The sequence below is a fragment of the Scardinius erythrophthalmus genome (genome assembly GCF_964197995.2).
Source record: "Scardinius erythrophthalmus genome assembly, chromosome: 10".
Taxonomy (NCBI): Eukaryota; Metazoa; Chordata; class Actinopteri; order Cypriniformes; family Leuciscidae; genus Scardinius; species Scardinius erythrophthalmus.
In genome coordinates this window covers 16,433,678-16,460,357 of record NC_138230.1, presented here as the reverse complement: position 1 = coordinate 16,460,357, position 26,680 = coordinate 16,433,678, and the positions used below count along the sequence as shown (strand labels likewise).

At 35.1% G+C, this 26,680-nt stretch overlaps 1 protein-coding gene across 1 annotated transcript in view; it reads right to left on the bottom strand.

Annotated features, from left to right (window-relative positions):
- Window positions 1-392: 392 nt before the first annotated feature.
- Window positions 393-26,680, bottom strand: part of nudcd1 (NudC domain containing 1) — a 29,345-nt gene continuing 3,057 nt past the window's right edge. The window contains exons 3-10 of the mRNA XM_081376041.1: window positions 24,756-24,944; window positions 24,385-24,574; window positions 23,471-23,659; window positions 16,647-16,854; window positions 14,313-14,457; window positions 12,095-12,220; window positions 1,112-1,271; window positions 393-944 (exon numbers count right to left, since the gene is read on the bottom strand). Of these exons, the coding sequence (XP_081232167.1) occupies window positions 658-944; window positions 1,112-1,271; window positions 12,095-12,220; window positions 14,313-14,457; window positions 16,647-16,854; window positions 23,471-23,659; window positions 24,385-24,574; window positions 24,756-24,944 (1,494 nt within the window). The 3' untranslated portion in view covers window positions 393-657. The remainder of the gene's footprint in view (window positions 945-1,111; window positions 1,272-12,094; window positions 12,221-14,312; window positions 14,458-16,646; window positions 16,855-23,470; window positions 23,660-24,384; window positions 24,575-24,755; window positions 24,945-26,680) is intronic.

Below are 26,680 nucleotides of genomic sequence, written 5' to 3'. Positions count from 1 at the left end.
TCGAAATTTACTAATTAAAGACTCCTTAGTTATCCTTTGGGATCATGCGCTTACTACAGCGTACACAGTGCCTGTCAGGTTTAGGGTTAGTTGTATGTAACTTTGCATAATGTATAACATGTAACGAGGACAATGTTATCATAAAATGACATTATTAGTAAAATGTGCGACAACTGTCTGTACAATTTTGACGAGTTCTCATGGCATTTGGTATCTGTTGATCTTTGACTGCTGACTCATATCTGGTGAAATAATTGCTTTGTCAAAAAGGTTTGTTCTGATGGGGTCGTGGTCTGCTGGGAACAAAATAATGGAAAATGTAAATACTTTAACTTTTGCACTGATTGTGGTCAAAATGTTAAAAACACGATGAGCAGAAAACAGACAGGGTCTTACAGATGCTTTTTTATTTTATGTATCTACATTCTAATGGAATGCAATGTAACATTCATGCTCTAGATTGTGTCATATGAGCGTAATATTTTACATGTAAAGACAAGTACTAACACACAAAAACACCGATACATTAGAGAATTTCATACCGACTCAGTCCTGAAATATGACAGTGGTGTACCAGATAAGTTGAATGTACACCAATGATATCAAATGATCAGCGACCAAACCTGGAGCAGAAGTGTCAATTCATCCAGCAGAATCTTAATTGTTCACTTTCAGCACAAATAGGTTGTTGGCAGTCAGGACAAAGAGTCTCTCATTAGTGGCCCTGAATCCAAGTACGGGGTCATTGGTGTCCAGGTTGGCTACCTGTTGTTTGGCGACCTGCCCGACCTGCCGACCCTGTTTCCGGTTGAAGAGCACCGTGTCGACCGGCAAAGGCTGACGGTAAATGAAGACACGCCTGAGGCACTCACAAAGAGCTGTGTAGGAGAAGTTGGGGGCACAGGTCGCAAACTTCTTATCACGTTTTGAAGCCTGAACATAACCTAAACGTGGGATAAGATGAAAGAATGAAGATTTATAAGAACTCTCATATAAGATCTCACTGTCCAATTAGACATTACAAACAAAAAAAGGAAAGTAAAATCACAATCAGAAGGAAGTTTAAGAGCTTTTAAGACATTTCACAGTGTTCACAAACAGCTTGTCTTACCGAGGGCATTAAAAGTAGAAATGTGCTCCCATATATTGTTGTCCTGGTTTGTACGGGTCTGCCACAGCAGTGCATCGACATCGTGCCGTAAGCAGAAAGCGGGCATCTCAGAGGGGTCAATATGCACAGAGAAAAGGAACTGGTGGCTTCCTAGGCTCACCTAAAGGTCAAGAAAAGGCACGTAGATAATTCAAAATTATCTGTATATCTAACACTAAACACACACTTTAAAAACACTACCGTTTAAAAGTTTGGGGTTGGTAAGATGTGTTTGAAAGAAGTCTCTAATGCTCACCAAGGCAGCATTTATTTGATAAAAAAAATACAGTAAAACAGTAATATTGGGAAATATTATTACAATTTCAAATAACCTATATAATTCTTACAAAATATTTTTCAAACATAATTTATTCCTGTGATGGCAAAGCTGAATTTTTAGCATCATTACTCCAGTCTTCAGTCACATGATCCTTCAGAAATCATTATAATATGCCAATTTGCTACTAAAAAAACATTTCTTAATATTATCAATGTTGAAAACATTTGTGCTGCTAATTATTTTTTTTTTTTTTGCAGAAACCATATTTATTTTGGATACTTGGTTGAACACAAAGTTAAAAAGGACACCTTTAATTTGTCTTTACTGTAGAACTCTAATTTTGATAAATTGAATGCATCCTTGCTGAACAAGCATATAAAAACAAAACAAAAGAAAATCCAATTAATTATTTATATTTATACTTTGATAAATTGGTCTAGATAATTTTTGCATTATGTACACATTTAAATGATCTACAACATTGTCATTGTTAAAGCATTTGTAAAATGCCCAATTTTGTCTATACGTTGTTAAACACAACAACAAAAAAACTATATTCTCTGTGATGTTGCCTCTTTAAGATAATATCTTAGTAGAAGTAAAGGCTGGCAAGCAGAATGGATATGGATATTGAATTCTTTTGAGTCAATTATTCATTGTACTGTCTGTCTATTATGCTGTCACTCTAGCAGAAAATGAAATGAGAAAGAAAAAGATCTTCATACATATTCTCATAAAAAGATCCCATTATGGGGCGCCCATCTGAAACGACAGCAGGATTGAACCATCAAGAGTATACAACAGCAATGCAAGATGGTGGCAGCTGTAAGTCAATCATTATAGTCACGGACATGATGTAAAATGTCTCTCTAGTTATGAATCACAACAGTCTTCATGTTGTACTGAAAATGATAAGCGCTACGACTTCAATTCTCAAGTGACGTTTTTGTACCTCTGCTTTTACACTAGTCCTAAAATCCATTTGATGAATGCTAGCTGCCAACATCTCCTTAAAAATTCAATTTTTGAAATCTCATCTTGCTTTGCTCACACTAGTCTAACTGAACATTAAATTCAAAGCAAATATGTGACGGTCGATATTCACAAGTGGTGACAGCTTCATATGATCAAATGCCTCTTAAAATTGCCAACACTTTCAGTCGGACATAAAATGCTGCTAAATTACCTCTAGAAACCTATTCAGATTAGGTCTGGAAATAGTTTAATTGCTGATATTTATCAATGTACAAAGGGAATGAGTGATGCTATACTGCAGTAAATATTTGGATGTCAAAAGTATTAATTATTTGGTTTTGGAATCCAGAGATTAGTTGAAATGAAAAAATATTATGTCCTTGTATTTCAAAATGAACAGTGAAAGCTCTATTTTAACCAAAGTAAGCTGTCTTGAGCTGTACTGCATTCACAGAAAACTGCCTTCTAAGGCAGCATCCTAACTGAAACATCAACCCTCTAAATAAGCAGCCATGCTGTGTGATGTGTGCCACACAAAGCAACACTACAACTTCCAAAGTTTCAGAAGATTTGACTTTACTTTGGACACTTATGTAACAATTACTTACCTTCAGACCACATATTGATTCCATTATATAAAAAAAATGTAGATTAAGACTGTTATACCGTTCTATTAATTGTTTTACAAAACAGATCAGACTAAAAATTATTACTCAACTAATATTGCCTATAATTGACTATGCGGATGTTGTTTACCAGAACCTCAAACCTTTGGATGTGTCTTATAATAGTCTCTGCAGATTTATTTTAAGGTGTCCATTTAGAACTCATCATTGTCAAATGTATTTTTCACTGAACCTTCTTTCATTAAATGCGAGACGACAGTTTCACTGGTTGCAGTTTGTACATAAATGTATTTTTTCAAACTACCCATCCTATCTGAAACAACACTTGATTTTTTATCAATCATCTTACAGCTTAAGAGACACTGACCATCTTTTCTTTTCTGTACCACATATATCCAAAGAAATTGGCAGGAGAGCTTTTAAATTTAAAGCACCATCCGACTGGAATAGTTTACCTAGGTCTCTAAGATCTATCTCCTCCTTTCATCACTTCAAGATGTCTCTTCTTAACTACTTGTATACAAGCTGCAACTGTTTTTCTCTTGCCTAATATTTTCTCATATGAGCATGTACAGTATGTGTTTATGTATGTGTTTATGTATATGTGTATGCATATGTATATGTATATGTGTGTATGTTTATATGGGACCATATATGTATGTCTATACGCAAGTCCTTAACTGTTGAATACCTAGTGGTTGGTATTGGGAGGGTATGGGTGGTTTTGGTGTGAGGGAGAGCTTTTGTACTTTGTATTTTGTATCTTGTCTTTTGTTTGTCTGAATGTATGTATACCTGTTATGTAAGTTTTTCTTTTCTTTTCTGAGGCCCCCTTGAAAACGAGATGTTACATCTCAAGGGGTTTCCTCTTAATAAATTTGAAATTACAGTTTAAAGGAAAAGTTAACCCAAAAATGAAAATTATCCCATAATTTACTCACCCTTAAGCCATCCTATGACTCTTCTTTCAGCCGAACACAATCGGAGTTATATTAAATAATATCCTGGCTCTTTCCAGCTTTGTAATGGAATAGTGCCCAAGCTTTTGAAACTCCAAAAGTGCATCCATCCATCATAAAAGTACTCCATACGGCTCCAGGCGGTTAATAAAGGCCTTTTGAAGCGAAGCGATGCATTTTTGTAAGAAAAATATTAATATTTATAACTATAAACTATATTACTGCTATTAAACTAATCACTGGTTTCCGGCACTGGCCATTTGCGCGTTCACAAGAGAGTCGAGTTCTGGACTCGGGAACTATTCAATGCCGTTACAAAGCTGGGAAGAGCAATGATATTATTTAATATAACTCCGATTGTGTTAGGCTGAAAGAAGAAAGTCATATACACCAAGGAGGGATTGAGGGCGAGTACATTTTTTGGGTGAACTATTCAAGTTTTTACATTATATTCATTCAATTTATAAATAATTTATAAATACTGAAATAATACAAAATATATTCATATAAAAACATTACATATATGATATAATAATTGTTCATAATATAATTCCGTTCAAAAGTTTGGGGTCAGTTAAACTTTTCATACTTAAATTTAGTGCCAGTAAAGACATTCAAAATGTTACAAAATATTTATATTTCAAATAAATGCTGTTCTTTTAAACTTTCTATTCAAATAATCCTGAAAAATATGCATTAGGGTTTCCACAAAAATTAAGCAGCCTAACTGTTTTTAACATTTATAATAAGAAATGTTTCTTGAGCACCAAATCGACATATTACACTGATTTCTGAAGGATCATGTGAGACTGAATACTGGAGTAATGATGCTGGAAATTCAGCTTTGCCATCACAGGAATAAATTACATTTTAAAATATATAAAAATAGAAAACAGCCATTTTTTATTGTAATAATATTTAACAATATTACTGTTTTTATTGCATTCATGATAAAAAAAAAATGCAGCCTTAGTGAGATTTATTTTTAGAAAACATTTAAAAAAAATTGATTTCATATTGTGACACAGTGGTGGCATGTAAGGAGAGTAGAGAGACTATTTGCATTCTGTCCTTTTTATTTTTTAACACAAGGAACTCAGGATCATCACCAGAAAACTAGGAAAAAGGAAAATAAACCACTGTTGTAGAATGAACGAGAACAGAAATCTGAGAACTCAAAACATGTGTCTATACTATGAGAGGAGGAGGAACTGAACAAGGAACAGGTGGAAATTAATCCATAACCATGGAAACAAACAAGGGCATAACTGAATACCCAGGCAAGGCTGGAAACAGAAACAAAACAAGAAATGAAAACCGAGAACACAAGAACTGAAATATACTGAATATAAATACATCCCAAAGACAAGCAAAAAGAGGAAAGACGTATGTATGTATCTTCATTGAGCAAGTGCAAAACATCCTAAAATCGAATTTGACCAAAATGAGGTTTTTTAAAATCATAATGTTGCTGCCTGCCTTTTGGAACAACTTTTGCAAAAAGAGATTAAGTCACTTAGTTATCTACTGTCTCCACTCATTTGATAAAAAGTCACACACAAAGCCAACCACTCTAGACACTGCAATTATGAGGGTATTCTGAAATGTTTCCCTGTATTGTTTATGAGAGAAAATGTAACTGACCCCATGATGTACATGTTTATGGCGTCAACAGCACCAGACAAAGAGAACAGGAGGTCATATAATGAAACACGTCTTAAAATAAAGGCCCATAAAACTTCTGTTTCATTATGTTCAGAGTCACACTTGCTACTGTTTGGTCTCTCGGTGAGAGGTAGAAATGTTTATGGCTCTCCACAAATGGGCACCTGGCTGTGCCAGAACTACTTCACAAGAACATCACACAGATCTCATGATTAATTCATGAACGCAGTGGTTGTGAAGAGCTCAACAATAAAGATTTTTTTTCTGCTTGCCTGCTTGGCATGCAAATATTTACACTGACCCTACCACAAAAAATTCGAAACATTTCATGTCAGGCAGCTGATTAACTTTAACTTGGCGTAAAATTTTTAATCAGCAGAATTAGCAAAAGTAAATGATAGGGTTGGGTAACAATATATCTATTCCTCGATTTTAATCTATTCTCATTTAGAAGTACTGATATCGATGTCTCAGCTTTCAAATTCTGTAAATTTTATAATGAAATTCAAACGATAAATGCCGTTTTGGCGCTCTTTAATCTAGTGCGACAAATTAGCGCCTTTACAGTTCAAGCAAAGCGGCAGCGCGAAGCGCACATAACCTGATAATCTCTTCCACTTTATAGCTAGTTTTTAGGGATGCACCGATACCCCTTTTTTGAAGTTTGAGTCAGAGCTGGGTAGTAAGTGATTACTTGTAATCTGGATTACGTAATCAGATTCCAAAAAATAAGTACACGTAATTAGATTATATTATGGTTTAAAATACTTTACTAATTCAGGCTAAAGTTACTTTTTTTATTGATTACATGTTATTCTCACAATGGCAGTCAGATATTAATAATTTACTGATTCTCTCTACTACTACTTTATCTTTAAAATTTTCTTTTCTAAATGCGCCTATACTGCTTGCATACGTTCAGAAGATCTTCCAGGTTTGTGGAATTGCACAAACAGACCAGCCACTAGTCATGTGACTATCAATGAAAACGGAGACCCACAGCATATGATCACTGGATTTAAGTACAGTAAACATTTCACTTTTAACAAGTGTTTTCTTAACATTGCATTTCTAATCAAGTCCTGATTAACATTTATTATTTCAATTATCACTCAGTTTCAGTGAGTCATTTAACCATGCATTAATATCTTTGGAAGGGTTTTGTCTTTTAAATGCATTAAAATGCACAAATTCTTACAAACATTTAATATTTGCATACAATGCAGTGATTCCCCAACTTTCTTGTCAGCTGACATTTCTTTGACCTAATATATTTACTTGAAGTACCCCCTGAGATTTGAGCCATAACAAATATAATAATATTAAGTTAACGGTTCTCTGATGTCAGTTAATGGTCACATGGCATGCAGGTAAACAAATAAAATATTTTTTATTATATTTTAATATTTTTTATTATATTTTCTTAGTAGTGTTTTATTTTTATTGTTTTTTATTATTTTAATTAAAAATGTTTATGACTTAATTACTTAAAAGCCTGGGAAACCCTGACATAATGTAATATTTAATGCACTTCATGTTGTTGATTACAAAGAATGGAATATATTTTCTTTTTCTTTTTCTTTGTATTTTTATATCAATATGGTACGAGATTACTGAACTCAAATCAATGCGATAAACGCATTAGGTCAAGAGTAATCTAAAAGTAATCCAAAAGTAGAATACATTACCCTTAAATATGTAATGTAATGGATTACGTTACTAACTAAAATTGTCAAGTAATTTGGAATCAGTAACCGATTACAATTTGTAAGTAATCTACCCAGCTCTGCTTGCCAACACAGAGTACCGATATCTGTATTTTCATTGCATTTTAATTTTTTTTAAATATTAAGCAGAGAAACCAAAATAATATGAATCAAATTATGTGGCTTAGCAAACAGACATTTCTTTCAGTTATTTTTATGCCTAATAGTGCCTGTTAAAATGTATTGTAGGCTACTGTTACTTTCACTGTTCATACTATTATTGCTCTATCAAATTCTATTTTTAATTTAATTGCACAGTGAATATTTAAAGCTGCTCCAGCAGGGCTCAACCAGTAGAGAGCAGTGGGTGATTTTCTGTCTTTGTTGTTAGATTAACATTGAGGACAAAGACTAGAGATGCATCGATAGGAATTTTCTTGGCCGATTCCGATTTCCGATTTTCTTTCAAAAAACTATAATTGACAGCATACAAACAAAAATCTACTTTTCTTCAATGCAAAATTTTTAAAAGATAGCAATAAAACAAATAAAAACAACAGCTCAAATAAATAAAATAGAATAAAGAGAGATAGAAATAATCACAGCTTTAAGTTTTTCAGGTGGTATACCGTATACAGTATATTCAGGTAAGAAAATACTACAGAAATTAAAGTAATCAACTGCAAAATAACACTGAATAGTCTTCATTGTAAAATTTAAATACAGATTAACGTATAATAATAACGTATAAAATATATATTTAAGTGAGAGCTGATGGGTTAATCGTTCATTTACTACAGATCTCATCTCAAATATTAAAATAACCATCAATCATTGCATCTCAAGCATTTTTTTGTTTATGTTTAACGGAAAAGCTCATCTCAAATGGTGGTGATGAACTCTCGAGATACACATCATTCAGATATACAGTAAATGTCAAACCCTCTCATTTACTTGCTGCTGTCATGGCTTCATTTGAAAGATGAGTGTGTGTCTCTACGAGGTGCAACTCTTCAGGAACACAAAAAGAAATACAAGTTCTTTCAGGTCTGCTCACGCACCCACTAAGGGGAAACAAACATGCAATCTGAAATCTCTAAAGAGGTCGACATGGGCAAGGCTCTCCTCAGAACCTGGAGAGAGGCGGCTTGGCAATCTGTGAGAGTGCACTCAGGGAAAGGTCAGTGTGTTTCGCTGCATCTATGCAAGTGATTTAGAAGTGAGAAGAGGGGGTCCTACTGGGAATTTTATTCTATGGCAAAAGAAAAAAAAAACATTTGAAAGCCTTTACAAAATGTACTGCATGTACAGGCAAAAGTGAAATCTAGGATGAGAAGACCTATATTGAGTTACAATACAAAGGCAGAAGACGATGATAATTAATGGATAATAATAATAATAATAATTATTATATTAATAATACTTTTATTGTATTTTTTTTTATAATAACAATAGTTGAGTCAAACCTTTTGGATAAAAGTGTTTGCCAAATGAATATATGTAAATTCCTAGTAACAAACAGTTGCCTTATGTCTCAGCTAAACTTGATGTGTGACTGATTTGTGATTAGTTAGTTTAATCAAATCAACATCATGTAATTAATAAGTTTACACATTTTTATAGCTTGACAGCCCTATATACAGTATATGTAAAATTTAATTATTGTAATTATATATATATATATATATATATATATATATATATATATATATATATATATATATATATATATATATATATATATATATATATATATATATATACAGTGAGGAAAATAAGTATTTGAACACCCTGTTATTTTGCTATTATACTATTATAAGTTCTCCCACTTAGAAATCATGGAGGGGTCTGAAATTGTCATCGTAGGTGCATGTCCACTGTGAGAGACATAATCTAAAAAGGTTTGCACACACTGCAGGAGGGATTTTGGCCCACTCCTCCACACAGATCTTCTCTATATCAGTCAGGTTTCTGGGCTGTCGCTGAGAAACACGGAGTTTGAGCTCCATCCAAAGATTCTCTATTGGGTTTATGTCTGGAGACTGGCTAAACCACGCCAGAACCTTGATATGCTTCTTACAGAGCCACTCCTTGGTTATCCTGGCTGTGTGCTTCGGGTCATTGTCATGTTGGAAGACCCAGCCTCGACCCATCTTCAATGCTCTAACTGAGGGAAGGAGGTTGTTCCCCAAAATCTCGCAATACATGGCCCCGGTCATCCTCTCCTTAATACAGTGCAGTCGCCCTGTCCCATGTGCAGAAAAACACCCCCAAAGCATGATGCTACCACCCCCATGCTTCACAGTAGGGATGGTGTTCTTGGGATGGTACTCATCATTCTTCTTCCTCCAAACACGTTTAGTGGAATTATGACCAAAAAGTTCTATTTTGGTCTCATCTGACCACATGACTTTCTCCCATGACTCCTCTGGATCATCCAAATGGTCATTGGCAAACTTAAGACGGGCCTTGACATGTGCTGGTTTAAGCAGGGGAACCTTCCGTGCCATGCATAATTTCAAACCATGACGTCTTAGTGTATTACCAACAGTAACCTTGGAAACGGTGGTCCCAGCTCTTTTCAGGTCATTGACCAGCTCCTCCCGTGTAGTTCTGGGCTGATTTCTCACCTTTCTTAGGATCATTGAGACCCCACGAGGTGAGATCTTGCATCGAGCCCCAGTCCGAGGGAGATTGACAGTCATGTTTAGCTTCTTCCATTTTCTAATGATTGCTCCAACAGTGGACCTTTTTTCACCAAGCTGCTTGGCAATTTCCCCGTAGCCCTTTCCAGCCTTGTGGAGGTGTACAATTTTGTCTCTAGTGTCTTTGGACAGCTCTTTGGTCTTGGCCATGTTAGTAGTTGGATTCTTACTGATTGTATGGGGTGGACAGGTGTCTTTATGCAGCTAACGACCTCAAACAGGTGCATCTAATTAAGGATAATAAATGGAGTGGAGGTGGACATTTTAAAGGCAGACTAACAGGTCTTTGAGGGTCAGAATTCTAGCTGATAGACAGGTGTTCAAATACTTATTTGCAGCTGTATCATACAAATAAATAGTTAAAAAATCATATATTGTGATTTCTGGATTTTTTTTTTTAGATTATGTCTCTCACAGAGGACATGCACCTACGATGACAATTTCAGACCCCTCCATGATTTCAAAGTGGGAGAACTTGCAAAATAGCAGGGTGTTCAAATACTTATTTTCCTCACTGTATATATATATATATATATATATATATATATAAATAATTGTTAATTTAATGCCAAATACAGCTATAATTTTGGATCCAGCATCCAAGTTTCTAAAAAATAATTTATGCTATCAACTCTCCTACTATTATTTCAAGTATTAAAGACTAAATAACTTGAAACTGAGTTTCAAAAGCTATCATTTACTACCTATTCATAATCAGGTGTAATTAGGCTTTCATTCTGTCTTGTATGAATATTTACAGTATAATCAATCCATAGACTAAACAACTAGAGTGACTTGACTTGATTATCACAGCTGTACCGATAATAAAAGCCCTTATTTGAGGAGTTTAGAAGGGAAAATTATTTCTTGTGATTAAATGAGATTTCTGGCACAAAAGACCTATTGAAATCTAAATAGTAAGCCATCATAATACTACTATCTTTGCTTTCAGCCACTTCACTTTTAGGTAACTGATCCCTTGATTACATGTCAAAGAGACAGTTAGCGCTAGATTGTGCCGAACCATCAAGTGCAGGAATGTTACTTGAAGCACAAGATGCCAGGAGAGTAAAATCAATATTGCGTTTCTCTTAAAGCACATCATGAGCCTCTTATGAGAACTTGGAACAAAATAACAGCTGCGTTAGGTCAGTAGCAATTTAAACATTGATCTGAAAGCAATGAAATCTTTACAATCACGCCAGATTAAATTTATTTATTTATTATTTTATTTTTAAAAGACTGCCGCAATTTTCTAAAGCAGAGCCAACTGGTCCTGTAGGTGATATAGGTGGTCGCTCAGGTCACCAACATGCCGGGGATCCATAATAAATTCATGGATCTTCCAATATTAAGATGCTTAATGCTCAACTTAAACTAATAACGAAATCTGTTAATGAAATTAAATAAATGTAGTTTTCTCACACTGTGCCATCCTGTTTAAATTAAGGTTTATTATCTAAACATGCATAGACCTCAATCACAGTAGTACAACCATGGTCTGGACAATTATTTACACCTAAAATGATCATGTTAAATATAACTTACAAATTACAGACAACATCTGGACTTTGAAGCCATCCCCATTTAAAGGACCTATGTTTCATGCTAATTGCCATTCTACCAGCCTATAGAGTGCAACAGTGCCTGCCCACTTTTTCAGCTGTGTTGGTTCCAGAATTATTTTTTCCATTAATTTCTCCCATAGATATATTTTAAAGTCTTTATTAAACTGTTATAAGCAGTGAAACAAAACAAAACTAACTACGAGGTGAAGCACAACATTACAAACTTTGAGTTTAAGCAAAAAAAAAAAAAAAAAAAAAAAATTGACAAAAAGACAACGTTCAAGACTGTGTACTTAATGGCTTTATTGAGGGAAAGAACTCCAATCCCATGAACCACTTCAAGCTAATAAAACAAATCGATGGAGAAATATAAAACTTCTCATTTAAAGTTTATTATTTCTGTATAAATAATCTTACATTTATTGCAAAATGTAATTTATTGCAAAATGTATGGCCTTACCACATGGGTGGGCTTCAGAGTGGCACCATCAAAGCGCATCAGTGTAGAGCTGTCCTCCGGAAACATGTCACAGTCCTCCAGGTCCTGAGCATTGCAAGGGGGCTTGTCCTTCTCTGGGTTTGGATTCTATGAAGTCAAATCAGAAACAAATACTAACATTTTTGAAACTTTTCCCAAAGCCTTCATGATTTATTTTCAATTCTTTTCAAATATATTTTATTGTCATTAAATCCTAAAAGGGTCATGACACTTGAAATCATATTTGCCTTGATATTTTGACATATAAAAGGTCCAATTAAAGCATTCTGCAAGTTTAATGGCTTAAAACGTCTTCCTCATTATAAACCAAACATTTATTTAATCAAGCTCCAGAAACAGCTCGTTTTGATATTGGGTGACCTGTGACATCACACAGGAAAATAGATTTGCATATGACTGCCTCCAGAGCGAAACATTGACCAATACCTCATCGCATACCAAATACCAGGCCCCGCCCACTGATATTCAGTAATTTAACAGTTGACGTTTGCTTATATTGGATGCGAGTGCACGTCAAAAGCAAACAGAACCCATTATAAATCACGGACACAGTCTACACTGCATACAGCATACAGATTAGGGATGTTAACCGATGACCGTTTGACCGATGGTTGACCGTATCAACGTTAACCGATCAAAGTTGTCGGTAGTCGGTAAAAAAAAAAAAAGTGATCTCTAAATAAGGCTATTATAGACAGTGGACTAAACGCTACTACAGTTAGCCATCTCATTCCAATATCTTTTTGTGTGAAGTGAACAAATCCCTCACACTCAATTTTTCATAACTCGCCTGTTTGTACTTAATAAACCAATAAAAACATTTGGCGCGAGGTCACAGCGTTTGGGTTCGCGCGCTCACAAGGTTTGCGAAAAGTAAAGGCTACAGGCTAAAATACTCAAGGTTAGAGCCAGGGCAGACGACAGGATGAAGCGTGCAAAGAAAAGTAGTGTGTGGGACCATTTCACCAAAAAGAATGACACAGATGTAAGTTGCAACTTGTGTGATACAGTGCTTAAATATAGTAGTAGCACATCATCTATGATGTAAGGTGATGATGATCATCATCATCTTTCTTTATTATTGTTAGCACTACCTCAAACTAAAGTGGTGTCTCTTCGGAGCTGTCATTTTCTTAAATGAGCCGCGGCAATGTTTCAAATGAGCTTCTAACGCTAGACAAACGCCTTTATTTTCAACGTGATCACCTTGTACCCGAACCTTTTCGAAACTATGGAGCCATTTGTCCTCCGATTACATACAAGCTCCTCGGCGCCGCGTTTGCGGGACTCATGTTTCGCGCTGTAGGGGATTTAAAAAAAGTGACGTGAGTGTGAGTGTGTGTATGAGCGCCGGGAGGCAGAGCGGCAGAGAGATGCGACAGAGTTGCGAAATTACAGGCGCGGCTCGAAATGGCTGTTATTTCAAATAGCGTAGCATATTTTAAACTAATCAGTTAACCGGTTTCAACCGGCTAATGAGGCTCGGTGGTCGGTCAAGAAAATTTTTAGTTTTCGCCATCCCTAATACAGATGCACGTTCAGTTTCTGACATACTCCACGCACTTGAGTTGGTCAACAACCGGACAAATGGAAGAGTGGAAGATGGTTTAAACATATGGTTTGTGTCTCTATTTTTATGGCGTCCCGGATCGTGTTGAAGGATTATATGTTTGTTCGGAGCATTTTGTTTTGTCAGTGAGGGACAGTGTAATGGAGAGTTTCAACTTTTGTAGAAAGATGAAAGTCATCATTGGATCTGACAGCATTGGCATCACAAATCATAAATTAATGATTTCATAATGTTTTGTAAGTGATGGTTTTATATGGACAATGTTTTCAAAATGCAATAGCAGGTGGGTGTTGGCACTGTTTCCTATGCCATGGCGTTAGCCAGTCATAACAGTGGCAGTTTACTGGCAAGCCTTAAAGGAGCCGTCCCTTAAAAACGGGTGATTTCAGACAGAAGATCAGAAGGCAGGTTGAATTTTTTTTTTTTTGCATATAATGTTTTTTGTGCAAAATACTTTATTAACATTATAACATTATAAGAGTACCTCGAGGAACAAATTAAAATAATAAAAAAACCCTTTAAACTATGAAAATCCACCATAAAACTATGAAATGATGAGCAATTTTGCCCCAATAAAATGTCTTTCAAAAGTTATTGAAAGAAACTGACCAGGTCTTCAGCAGTGAGATACGAGAGTTTCTGCTTGAGCTGCGATTTTTGTTCGTCATTCATTAGATACTCTCCTCTCCGGTTCCCCAGAACCACCTCGGACCAGAGTGGGCCTTCACTTCGCTTCTGTAGACTGACCTCCAAACTGCACACACAAAAAGTCCAAATAATTACAGATAAACATGATTGAACATCTTTTCATAGTGTATCACAAAAAACTAAGCAAAATTAAAACTTCTGGATGAAGTTTAAATGATTTCCTATTACATAGATAACTGAATAAAAACACATTTTGGTGTTGATAATTCAGTCATTCATTAAGGACTTGCTTTTCAATTTGAACTCGGTGTACGAGTACTATTAAGTATGGAATATATATCTGATAAAAATAATTCCTTTCATATATTCCATTATATTGTATATGCCTCAAACAAAGGCCGCTTTGGGTTCCCATACAAATGCAAATGACTTTTACATTGACTGTAAACACAACAGACAGAGAAAATATAAACGCACGTATAAACACTCAAAACAAAACCCAGATGGAGTCCTTCTCACACACTCAAGAGCACAAGAGGGGTCATCAGGGGCCTCTTATTAAAATCAAGGATCTGGAAACATAGACGAGAGGACAGAGAACAATGTGGAGGGGTTGTTTGTGTCTCCGGAGGAGGTGGTGAGTGAACGAGACGTGAGATGATGTTTATTAGAGAGAGGAAGAAGACACAGCGGATGAAGGGACGGATGTGGAAATTCAAATGCGATGAACAACTAACGCTCTAATCGTGTTTTTGAGAAATGACTAGTTGTTAAAACCTTTCAATTCTTGATACGTGATGAATGTGTACGGAGGCACAGTGACAACTCACACCTCTCATAAACATTCACCAATGTGGGCGGTTGTTCTCCATATGCGTTGCTTCAGCTCAACATTTGCCAAAATCCTCTTGTGCATATCCACAATATATTTAGCCTTTGTCAAGACATAGTGTGAAACTTCATAAGCTTTAGTAACATTTTTCAAGTTTGCCACTACTTTCAAGAAAATTCTGTCATCCTTTATTCACCCTCAAGTCATTACGACCACTTTCTTTCCTCAGTGGAACACAAAGGAAGATGCTTAGCAGAATGTCCAGGCTGTTCTTTTCCATATAGTGACCAAGGACTGTCCATCTCCAAATAAAGACATAAAAGTAGTCCATATGACATTAAGAATTTTGTCCAGTTGGTTAAGTAGTTCAGATTTTAAAATTTTTTCCAGAAATAATATTTACCACAAAGACCCACAGATGACATGCAGAGGAAAAAAACAAGATATTGGGGCCACAAATTAAGAATTTGTTTCCACTACTTATTTAATTTGTAAAATATAAGAACAACGTGGCCACGATTTACCTGAAATGAGGGAACAAATTAATAAAACATGGCCAAAATGTAACTAAAATGAGGAAACTTATTAATAAACACAGCCAAAAATTAATAAATCATGGAAAGTAATTCTTAATTTGTTGCCACAATTTCTTGTATGCGTGAGCTTATATTATATTATACTAGCTTATATTAAAAGGTTAGTTGACTCAAAAATGAAAATTCTGTCATAATTTACTCACCCTCATGTTGTTCCAAACCCATAAGACTTTCATCATCTTCGAAACACAAATGAAGATATTTAATCTGAGAGATTTCTGTCTCTCCATTGACATGCTACACAACTACCACTTTGTCACTTCAAAAAGTTCACAAAGAGATCATAAAACGAATCCATATGAAAATTCAATCTGTTCATCATATAAAGTGATCGTGTCTCTTCAGAAAATTTGGACTAATTCAAATGGATTAGTTTTACAATTATGAACTTTTTGAAGCGACAAAGTGGTAGTTGCACGGACCGTCAATGGAGGGACAGAAGTCTCTCAGATTTCATTAAAAATATTTGAATTTATGTTTCAAAGACGAACCAAAGTCTCACAGGTTTGGAATGACATGAGGGTGAATAAATGATGACAGAATTTTCATTTTTGGGTAAACAAACCCACTTTATAATAAATTTTATATTATCCCCATTATTTTTTTTTTTTTTTTGCTTACTGATACTTCCAATACAATCACTTTTTGCAATTTTGACAAAAGCTCATCTATGTTAGCTGACTATATAACATTATTGTGGATATGAGATTTGAGAGGTACAAGGGAATATTTCATTCTAAAGTTATTCTCGTCTGTTCCTCACACAAAACTTTTGAATGGCTTTAGAAGACCTGTCATTTTCTGGGTAAAAAATTATTTTAACAAACCAACAATTTGTTGCGCCAACTACTATCAGAATCTTTTTACCTCTTATCATCTTGAATGGTCCAAGTGCTGGCCTCAGGATCTACAGGAGCAAACAGCTGCCCATCCAGCAGCGGTGCATAATCTCCTACTCTGACACGTAGAAAATCAACGGTGAGCTTGAAGTGGATGTCATCTTTGGTGGTGCCTTCAGGTAAACGCAGACAAACGGTCACATCCTCTTCTGTTTGCTGCCAGAAGTAGATGGGATCTGTGATAGGAACAATGGAAGAAGTGACACCTGATACAAAGCAGATGTTTAAGGATGAATGCATAACTAAATTTCACAGATACCTGGTAGACTTTCACATGATGTTTTGCTTAAACAGGTAAGAAACACTACAGACAAAGATTTTCTGAGTATATCTTGAAAACAACTCTGTAAGTGATAAAACAACAACTTCTAAAATATTGAGACTAAGCTGTATTTTGTTATGCAGTCTTGTCTGTTCCATTGTCTATTAAACATCATTTAACCCTCTGATGGTCTTCGTTTAGCAGTCACACTGGGGGCCTTCCCGGTCATAAATGACCGGACACCTAAAAATGAAACTTCCTCCATCCCAGTAAAAACCAATGCAATTTATTTTTGTTCTATAATATTTATTCTTTTTAATTTAGAATTTTGAGACAATTTGATTGAACTTATTAATATTTATGCAATATTTATAGTCCATTTTTTTGCCATTGAAAATAATGTTTTTTTTTTGTTTTTGTTTTTTTGAAAAAAAAAAAAAATTCTATGCAGTATTTTCGGGTAAAATAGAGACTAGGCTTTCAGAAAAAAAATAAAATAAAAAAAAATTCATCAATTTATTAATCATAAAATTAAATAAAACATGTTATTGCATGGGTTTACCACTAGATGCCTGTATAGCTCTAAATGGAGATGTTTGTGAATTCTAGTTGTTTTTGGACCAAATTACTTACTTTTAAGATGTGGATTGAATGTATTTTTTTAGAAATTCTCAAATAATACTTTTTGCCAAGGTTTATAACATTTTATTAATTATTATTTTAATAATTTTAATAATTATTATATTAATTATATATACATATATTAATTATAATTATTAATTATGTTATGTTTTTCACTCTTGATGTTTTAGAGCTTCACCCCTTCATTGCTGAGCATTTTTTTTCTGCATCGTGGCTGATTTTTAGAGAATTTTTGTGTTTTTGTCAATTTCCCATTCATTTCCTATGGGGGTAATTTTGACCGAAGACCAAAATCATAACTAATTTTTTTACGACCACTTACCATGCTCGGATCATGAACTCAATTTTTTTGTGTGTTCACATACCTAATGCCAGAAAAGTCACCAAGTTTCGTAACATTCTGATGAAGCTGTGATTTTTAAAAATTCAAAACAGATTTTTGTAATCTGAATTTATTGGTGTGTATGTGTATAAACGTGTGTTTGTATGTGTGTGTGTGTGGGTGGGTGTGAATTTTTTGCACTCTTGATGTTGTAGAGCAGGGATCAGCAACTCCGGTCCTGGAGGGCCACTGTCCTGCAGAGTTTAGCTCCAACCCTAATTAAACACACCTGAACAAGGCAATCAGTGTTTTCAGGATTACTAGATAGATACAGGCAGGTGAGTTTTTATCAGGGCTGAAGCTAAACTCTGCAGGACAGTGGCCCTCCAGGACCGGAGTTGCTGATCCCTGTTGTAGAGTGTCACCCCTTTACTGCGGTGTACTTTTTTTTAGAATCGTGTCCGATTTGTAGATTGTACAGACAAAAATTCAGAGAATTTTTGTGTTTTTGTAAATTTCCCATTCATTTCCTATGGGTCGGTCATTTTTGACCGAAGACCACGAGTGTGACTATTTTTTTTACGACCACTTAGCATGCTCGGATCATGACCTCAATTTTTTTTTGTATTCACATACCTAATCCCAGAAAAGTCACCAAGTTTCATAGCCTTCCGATGAAGCTGTGATTTTTAAAATTTCAAAACAGAAAATTATTCGGTCAGAAATGACCGAGGACCATCAGAGGGTTAACTATGGTGAACTATGTGATTGTGCGTAATATAAAGTATGAGTTCGGAGAATTCTAGGTCACTGTGACACTACTGCAAAAGATGACAAATAAAACCTGTATATGCATGACATTCTGTGTCAATGTGTGACTATTTAGTAATGGAAGTAAGAACTCTGTGTGCACTTTTGTTGAGAAAATCTAACATAATTGGAAGAAAAAGCCTTTTCTACATGCTGTTGAGTTCTGATGATGTAGTGACTGTCCAGCAACAAACACTTAAATGTAAAGAACATAAGAATTCTTATCTTTGGATCGGATTTGGATCTGTAAATGTAGGTCAAATGAGGTAGTGAAGCCTAGTAGTTAGAGCTCAAACCCCCAACTCAAGTTGCTCCTGGGTGGACTGTGGTAATTGTGTACCAAAGGTCACTTCAGATAAAGTATGAGCTAATTGACAAATTTGTCACGCTGGATGAAAACCGAAGCAATTCTCGACAATTACATTTTCTGCTTTTCCAGTGTTATAGCTGCAAGTAGAAATGACTGGAGACAAATACACATGTGGCACACAAACTGTAAAGTTAAAGGAGAACTCCGGTCAATTTTAACATTGAGCTCATTTTTTTGTAAATTTGGAGTGCTGTCAATACAGAGAACAACGACAAAAATCGGTGTTGCCTACACCGTGTTATCCTCTTTTTAAAATTTGCACCCTGTTGACTTCAATGGGGCAAGTTTTAAACCTGCTTTTAGCCTCTTAACATCCTTGATGTGTCATTACAAGTGCACAGCTAATGTGAGTGATTCCTTCGGAGTGATCACGGGTGAATCTGACTGCAGTAGATGTGAAAGATATTAATAAAAATTATGTTATTTCAGCCAGCGCACATACCTGTATTTTCTTCCTGTTTTCGGTCGAAGTCCATAGTAATCAATTGTCGAGTTCACACGCATAGGTTTAGTTACCAATGTTCACGCGCGGGAACTCGGCAATCGATTACTATGGACTTCGACCGAAAACAGGAAGAAAATACAGGTATTTGCGCTGGCTGAATTAACATCATTTTTATTAATATCTTTCACATCTACTGCAGTCAGATTCACCCGTGTTCACTCTGAAGGAATCACTCACATTAGCTGTGCACTTGTAATGACATATCAAGGATGTTAAGAGGCTAAAAGCTGGTTTAAAACTTGCCCCATTGAAGTCAACAGGGTGCAAATTTTAAAAAGAGGATAACACGGTGTAGGCAACACCGATTTTTGTCGTTGTTCTCTGTACTGACAGCACTCCAAATTTACAAAAAAATTAGCTCAATGTTAAAATTGACCGGAGTTCTCCTTTAAGTAGATTTGTTAGGTTATGGCACCTCTGGTGGTGGTTTTATGAAGTTTATTATATGGTTTTAACCAGTTGGTAGCGCTGCCAGCAAATTTAGGAGGTATTCTCAGGACAATGTGGCAAACCTTTGTGTCAATATACAGTACTTTTACAGTAGACTACTTCTTTTTAAAGAAATTAATATTTTAATTTAGCAAAGATGCATTGAATTGATCAAAAGTGACATTAATAATGCAACAAAAAATAAATGCTGTTCTTTTGAACTTTCTACTCAAAGAATCCAAAGAAATTCACAAAATATTAAACAGCACAACTGTTTTCAACATTGATAATAATAATAAATATTACTTGAGCACCAACTCAGCATATTAGAATGATATCTGAACGAACAATTGACACTAATGGCATCTGAAAATTCAGCTTTGCCATCACTGGATTAAATTACATGGTAAAATGTATTAAAATAGAAAACAGTTGTTTTATATAGTACTAATACTTCACAATATTAATGTTTGTACTGTATTTTTGATCAAATAAATGCAGCCTTGAGAGAGATAAATGAGCATGAGAGAATATGGTTGCGTACATGTCTATTGATCACATTGGCATCCAGATGTAGTTGAGCACACTTAGCATTTTAAAGAGCTGATTCAGGTGTTTGGATCACAGTGATGGATTGATGCTGTACAGCCCTAGTAAAGTTTGCCATATCATGTTAATCTGCAGCATTCTCTACATCTTAAAGTAGCACTCAGAACAGACCTGCAACATGGGGAAATCGCACAATGCAAACTGCATTCGGCACAGATTTTTGGCCATGTTTCTCATTTTAACTAGTGAATTGGGTGATGGAATACAGCAAGTACTAATATACAACACTATAAGCAGGCTAAAATTCATTCCAACTGAATTCCTCACAAAAGTTTGTGGTAGTTGATCTCTTAATCAGAAGTCAAAGGTAAAAAGAGAGGTGGATGAGGAAATAAGGGTCGGTGTCTCACCCACGCACAGTCTTAGATGTGCTGGCAAAACCTTATTACTGAAATTGGAACAATTTTCTCAAGCCATAATGCTGCTTTAGAGTGCGATGAGGACAGAGAGCAGCATGCTCATTATCTTCTTTTGTTGCAGGTCTAGTCAACTTGCGCCTCAACCAGATTCTTGCTGAGCAAAACAGGATAATGAAGAGATATTCTGTGACACTGCTAAATCACGCTGACTCCGTGTGTATAAAGGGGACATATCATAGAAAAAAGGATTTGAAATTTGAAAGGATTTGCTCTTTTTGAAATAAGAGATTGATGTACTATGTAGACATGATGCAAAACTCTCCCCTAAATCCAAAAAGCAAAAATGGCTTGTTAAGAAACATCGAAACCATCTGCCCGCATGAGTATTTAGCAGCTTTTTTTACACCGATGACCTACAATGTAACCGCCAATGTCAGTAGATCTGCAAAAAGGTTATTCACTCACAATAGAGGTAAGTTACATAATGGAAGTCTAAAAGTACAGCAGCAAAAACTGTATAATCTTTATAATACTACAGAAATAGAAATTGCGAAAATGGTCATAGGAAATGTGATTATTGATTTAGTTTAATTACTGACATAAGTGAACATTGAGGCTAAATATTGTCTATTTATAGGGTGACGAGTCATGTCTGTTTGTCCATGTTTTCATTTCACCATGTGACCAGTGAAAGGGTTAATTAATCACAATAATGGTCATGTATAAAATAAAAGTCTTAATTCTAAGGGGGAAAGAGGGTGAAAATTACACTTAATCATGATGTGTTGGTGCAAAAAAATTTTTTTTAGGAATAATAAATAAAAGTGTGTGTGTGTGTGTGTGTGTGTGTGTGTGTGTGTGTGTGTGTGTGTGTGTGTGTGTGTGTGTGAGTGAGTGAGTGAGTGAGTGAGTGAGTGAGTGAGTGAGTGAGTGAGTGAGTGAGTGAGTGAGTGAGAGTGTGAGAGAGAGAGAGAGAGAGAGAGAGAGAGAGAGAGAGAGAGAGAGAGATTTAAATAATTATTAATATTTAGCAAAATCGTATAGATTTTGTTTTGTCCAAAAAGACTTCTAATTCACACTACATTGATTCTCCACACTCTCTGATTACAGTGTTCATCGTATATATATATATATATATATATATATATATATATATATATATATATATATATATATATATATACATATATATATATATATATATATATATATATATATATATATATATATATACATATATATATATATATATATATATATATATATATATATGTATATATATATACGTAAATATATATATACGCTTAAATCAACACACCATCAACAGAGTATTAATGTCTGGTGTGCGTGTGACCATTAATAGTCTTTTGTGGCTAAGGAAGGTCGACCTCTCTTTCTGAAACAAGCTAATGCATCTCCATGTTATCCACCTACCAATGGAGTCTCTCAGAACTCTCAGCCTCTTAAAATGAGAGAGAGAAAGAGGAAGAGGATGAAGCGAGATCACTCCTTTATGTCACAGAAAAAAAAAAGCTCAAAGGGAGCACAGGAAACAAATGGCCTTTTAAAAGTTCCCTCTCTCGCAGGTTTTCAGATGACTAATAATACAGGTGTTAGAGGGAAAACAGGAAATGAGTGAAAGAGGACATTAAGATAATAACCTATCGATATGTTTGGAATTTTTGTCGCAAGCTTTTGTTGAATTCAATCATTGACTATTTTAGGATTGCTAGAAAGGAAGAATTCAAACACACAAAAACTCTTGTTATTTAAATGACCGGAAGGGACTCTATAGTCCAAGTCTGAGCACTACTAATGAAGCAATATTTGCAATTAGCACTCGCTGGCATAAAGAAAATGTCAAATGATAATGAAAACGAGGTGCCAGTTGCCAGACCAATTTCATCACAGAATATATAAATAAACATGAACTGCTTGTCATGGCAGTATTCAATATATGATATTGTAGCACGAAAACTTGCTATTTATTAAACCTCATTATGTCACATAAAAAAATATTTAAATATATTTCGTTCCAATGTGTCTTGCAGCTGCCCTATATTTACATAAAACAAATAGGCCTACTTTACATAAACTTTCCCAAAAATAGAAAAATAAACCAAACTGATGACCACTGCAGTAGAGAAGCGCATGGTCCTCTCCAGTCCTCATCATAGTCTATTTGAGGAATTCTATTCGAATGATTCTTTCTGATGTTTCTATGGATACAAAAAGCCTCTGATTCTTGATTCTATGAAAGTGCACTACCTCAAGACTGCAGCACTTGAGAGTTTCTAGTTGGATTGGGAACTACTTCAAATGTCTTTTCTACCAGGGTTTCAGGGTTCTGTCAAAGTGCAACCTAGAGCGGTGGTGAAACTGTACTTTCTAGAAGTTCCTGGGACTATTTCAGATTGTTTTGTCTATCTGAATGTAATGTTTATTCCAATATGACCTTCTGTTTTCCTGACTGTTGGTTCTCACCTGAGGTTTCCACCTCCATATTCTCAGCAGGTGGTTCTTCAAGCGGAAGTCCGTCCACCTCAGTAAAAGTGAATGGCTTCTCTGAGGCTACAACGACTCCTTTACCCTGAGGCTCCACTGCAGCATAGTGGGGGACAGACTTGCCCTTCATCATCCTCCTCTTCCTCATACCATACTTCCTCTCCTCACCTGTGAGAAAGAAACAACTTTGCTAGCTGTATTTTTCTACATTATATATTTTTCCTTCTTTATTTTTTCAGCACCTCCAACCCAAAATGATATCTTCAATTTATACAGCTAGCTAACAGCTCAAAGGTTTGAGGTCATTACGATTTTTTTTTTAAAGGAATTAATACTTTTTATTTAGCAAGGATGCATTAAATTGATCAAAAGTGACAGTGAAGACATTTATATATTTACTCTGAACTTTATATTCATCAAAGAATTCTGGAAAAGAAAAAGTATTGTGGTTTCCATAATTGATAATTTTTTACATTATTGATAATTATAAGAAATGTCACTTGTCTTGATCACCAAATATCAGCACATTTCTGAAGGATCATGTGACTGAAGACTGGAGTAATCGCTGCTGGAAATTCAGCTTTGCATCACAGGAATAAATTACATAAATACTGTATATTAAAAAAAAGTGTTATTTTAAATTGTAATATTATTTCACAATATTGCTATTTGTGATCATATCAATGCAACATGGTGAGAATAAGATAATTACCAACCCCAAACCTTTGAATGGTAGTGTGTATTTCCCTATATACTGTCATTATATACAATGATGCCCAAAAAGGTCCTTGAAAATGCTTTAAATTTAAATGAACATATATTTAACTGTTGGTAATAAAAAGTATATGCAGTTCCTGTTTATAAATTGAGCTGAACAACAGGGAGACACTCACTCTCTTCCTCCCCAACAGAGTTGTCCACAGTGATCCACTCCAGTGAGATTGAGAAACCGCTGCCTTTGTTATCAGATGGATCTTTCTGGACTCTCAGAAGCAGCACTTCAATGGTATGAACATGAGAGCGCACGTGAGCCAGGCTGTGAACGATGATGAACGGCTCTCCTAGACGCTCACTGAACATCGGCTGGGAGTAAAAATAAAAAAAACAGTATACATGCAAAATATGTAAATGTGTAAAAAATGTCATGGGAAAATAGCAGATGAATTAAACTCTAAATCAATCTCAAACCAACAATTAAAAATGAATATTTTGATGAGTGAGAAATGTAACTGTTAAGTAAAAATACTGGTCGACTTTCCCCCACCTCCCATTTAAGATGTGAACTCTCTCCCCTCTTGCTGGTGCGCAAAAGTGTCAACTTTCCGGTTCCATCGGACAGTGCGGCCCAAGTCGCGGAGGTCAGGCTCAGGGAAGCACACAACTGCTCCCCCTCACACAAGCTTGGGTCCGATTCAAAAACGAACATCTCACGAGGTTTGCCCAAGGCTGTGTCCTGGGAAAATAGTAGATGGACACCTGTCAATCATGCTGTCTTTGAAAACCACACCTAGACCGTCTCTACACCATAGGGAACAGAAGTCTAAGGGCATTTTCAGACCTAAAATTGTTACAATGTTGCAATTTCTTTTGAGTTCGGATCACTTTCACAAGGAAACATTTCTAAATGGACCGAAATTTGCTAATGAAAGTCATATGCGAGTAAATTAGTCAGAGTTTGCCAGACCAAATTTCAATTAGGCATTTCACTTCATCTTTGCTCCAGATTAACCCACGATTCATTTTGAGAGGCATTGACCACAGGCAAAAACCCTGCTTTTCACGCAACTTACAGAATTATTCATCATATTTTGTGGTACAGCCTGGATTGCTTTCTCACCACAAGCGAACAGAGTTAATTTTCATTTAATATATATACATATATAAATTAAAAAATAAATGTGAAAAATACAATTATACATAAAAAAGGAAATAATAATAATAGTATAACTACTCATTTATTTTTGTTTTGTTTTCATTTCTTTGTATATTTATTTATGTATTTAAAAAATAAGTATATTTATTTATGCATTTATTTATTAATTATTTTAGCAGCTTGGGAATTCCATATGAAAACGGAAGCTTGTTTCTGCCATGGAATAAAACAATTTAAAAGATAATTTCTCAGAATTGCGAGATAACTCACAATTGCGAGTTATAAAATCAGAATTGCAGTCGGAATTGCAAGAGAAAAAAAGTCAGAATTGCCAGTAAGTCAGAATTGTGAGATATAAACTCGGAATTCTCACAATTTTTCTTGCAATTGCGAGTTAATATCTCGCAATTCTAACTTTATAACTGCCAATTCTTAAAAAAGTCAGAATTGCAAGATAAAAAGTCGCAATTACCTTTTTTATTTTTTATTCTGTGGCAGAAACAAGCTTCCATACCCAAGTGCTATACATACACTAAAAGGGATATTTTTATATAGACATGATTAATCTGTGAATGTATTTTGGTGCACAATGCAAATGGAAAATACATGCAATTGCAGTGAGGTAGGAACATCAACAGATCAATCCGTAAAGGGAATGAATTTGAACTTTTCTGGTTACCAGTTCAGATGATTAAAACTAAACTAATAAAGCACTAAGCATAATAAAGCACAAGTTAACATAAATTCAACCCCTAATGTGAAAGAACTTGTTTTGTGTCCCACGACGATCCACCATGATCTCACTACGATCATTTTCTTTACAAGGGCTTATTGAATCAACCTCTAGCCAAAAATCTTTCAAACAGCCAGTGAAACTATTAAGAAGTAAAACTAATAAGTGTCATACATTCATGTCTGCATGTGCCTGAACTTCAAAGGCAGCAATTTGAAAAGGATTACAATGAACTTAATAATCATCAATTACACTTTCTATAAGGTAGCTATTTTTCCAAAGAATTGGGCAGCAATTGGCCTTTGGTTGCCATGGAGCTTCAAACAGATCCATCTCAGTTTTCACTTCTTTCCCAGAGGCAAAATGCCCCTCTAGTACCTTTGAGAGAACACAAACAGTACCCAAGGAGAGATAATTGCAGTATGTTAACTGTAATTATAGCGCAACTGGCATATTTCATAACGAGTAATTTCTTAACCCAGCATGTCAGTAGCAATAGTAGACATAAATTACATTCAAATCATCAGCATATGATTTAAAAATAGCTTAGAACAAAACATGCTGCATTTCATCTTATTCTGCA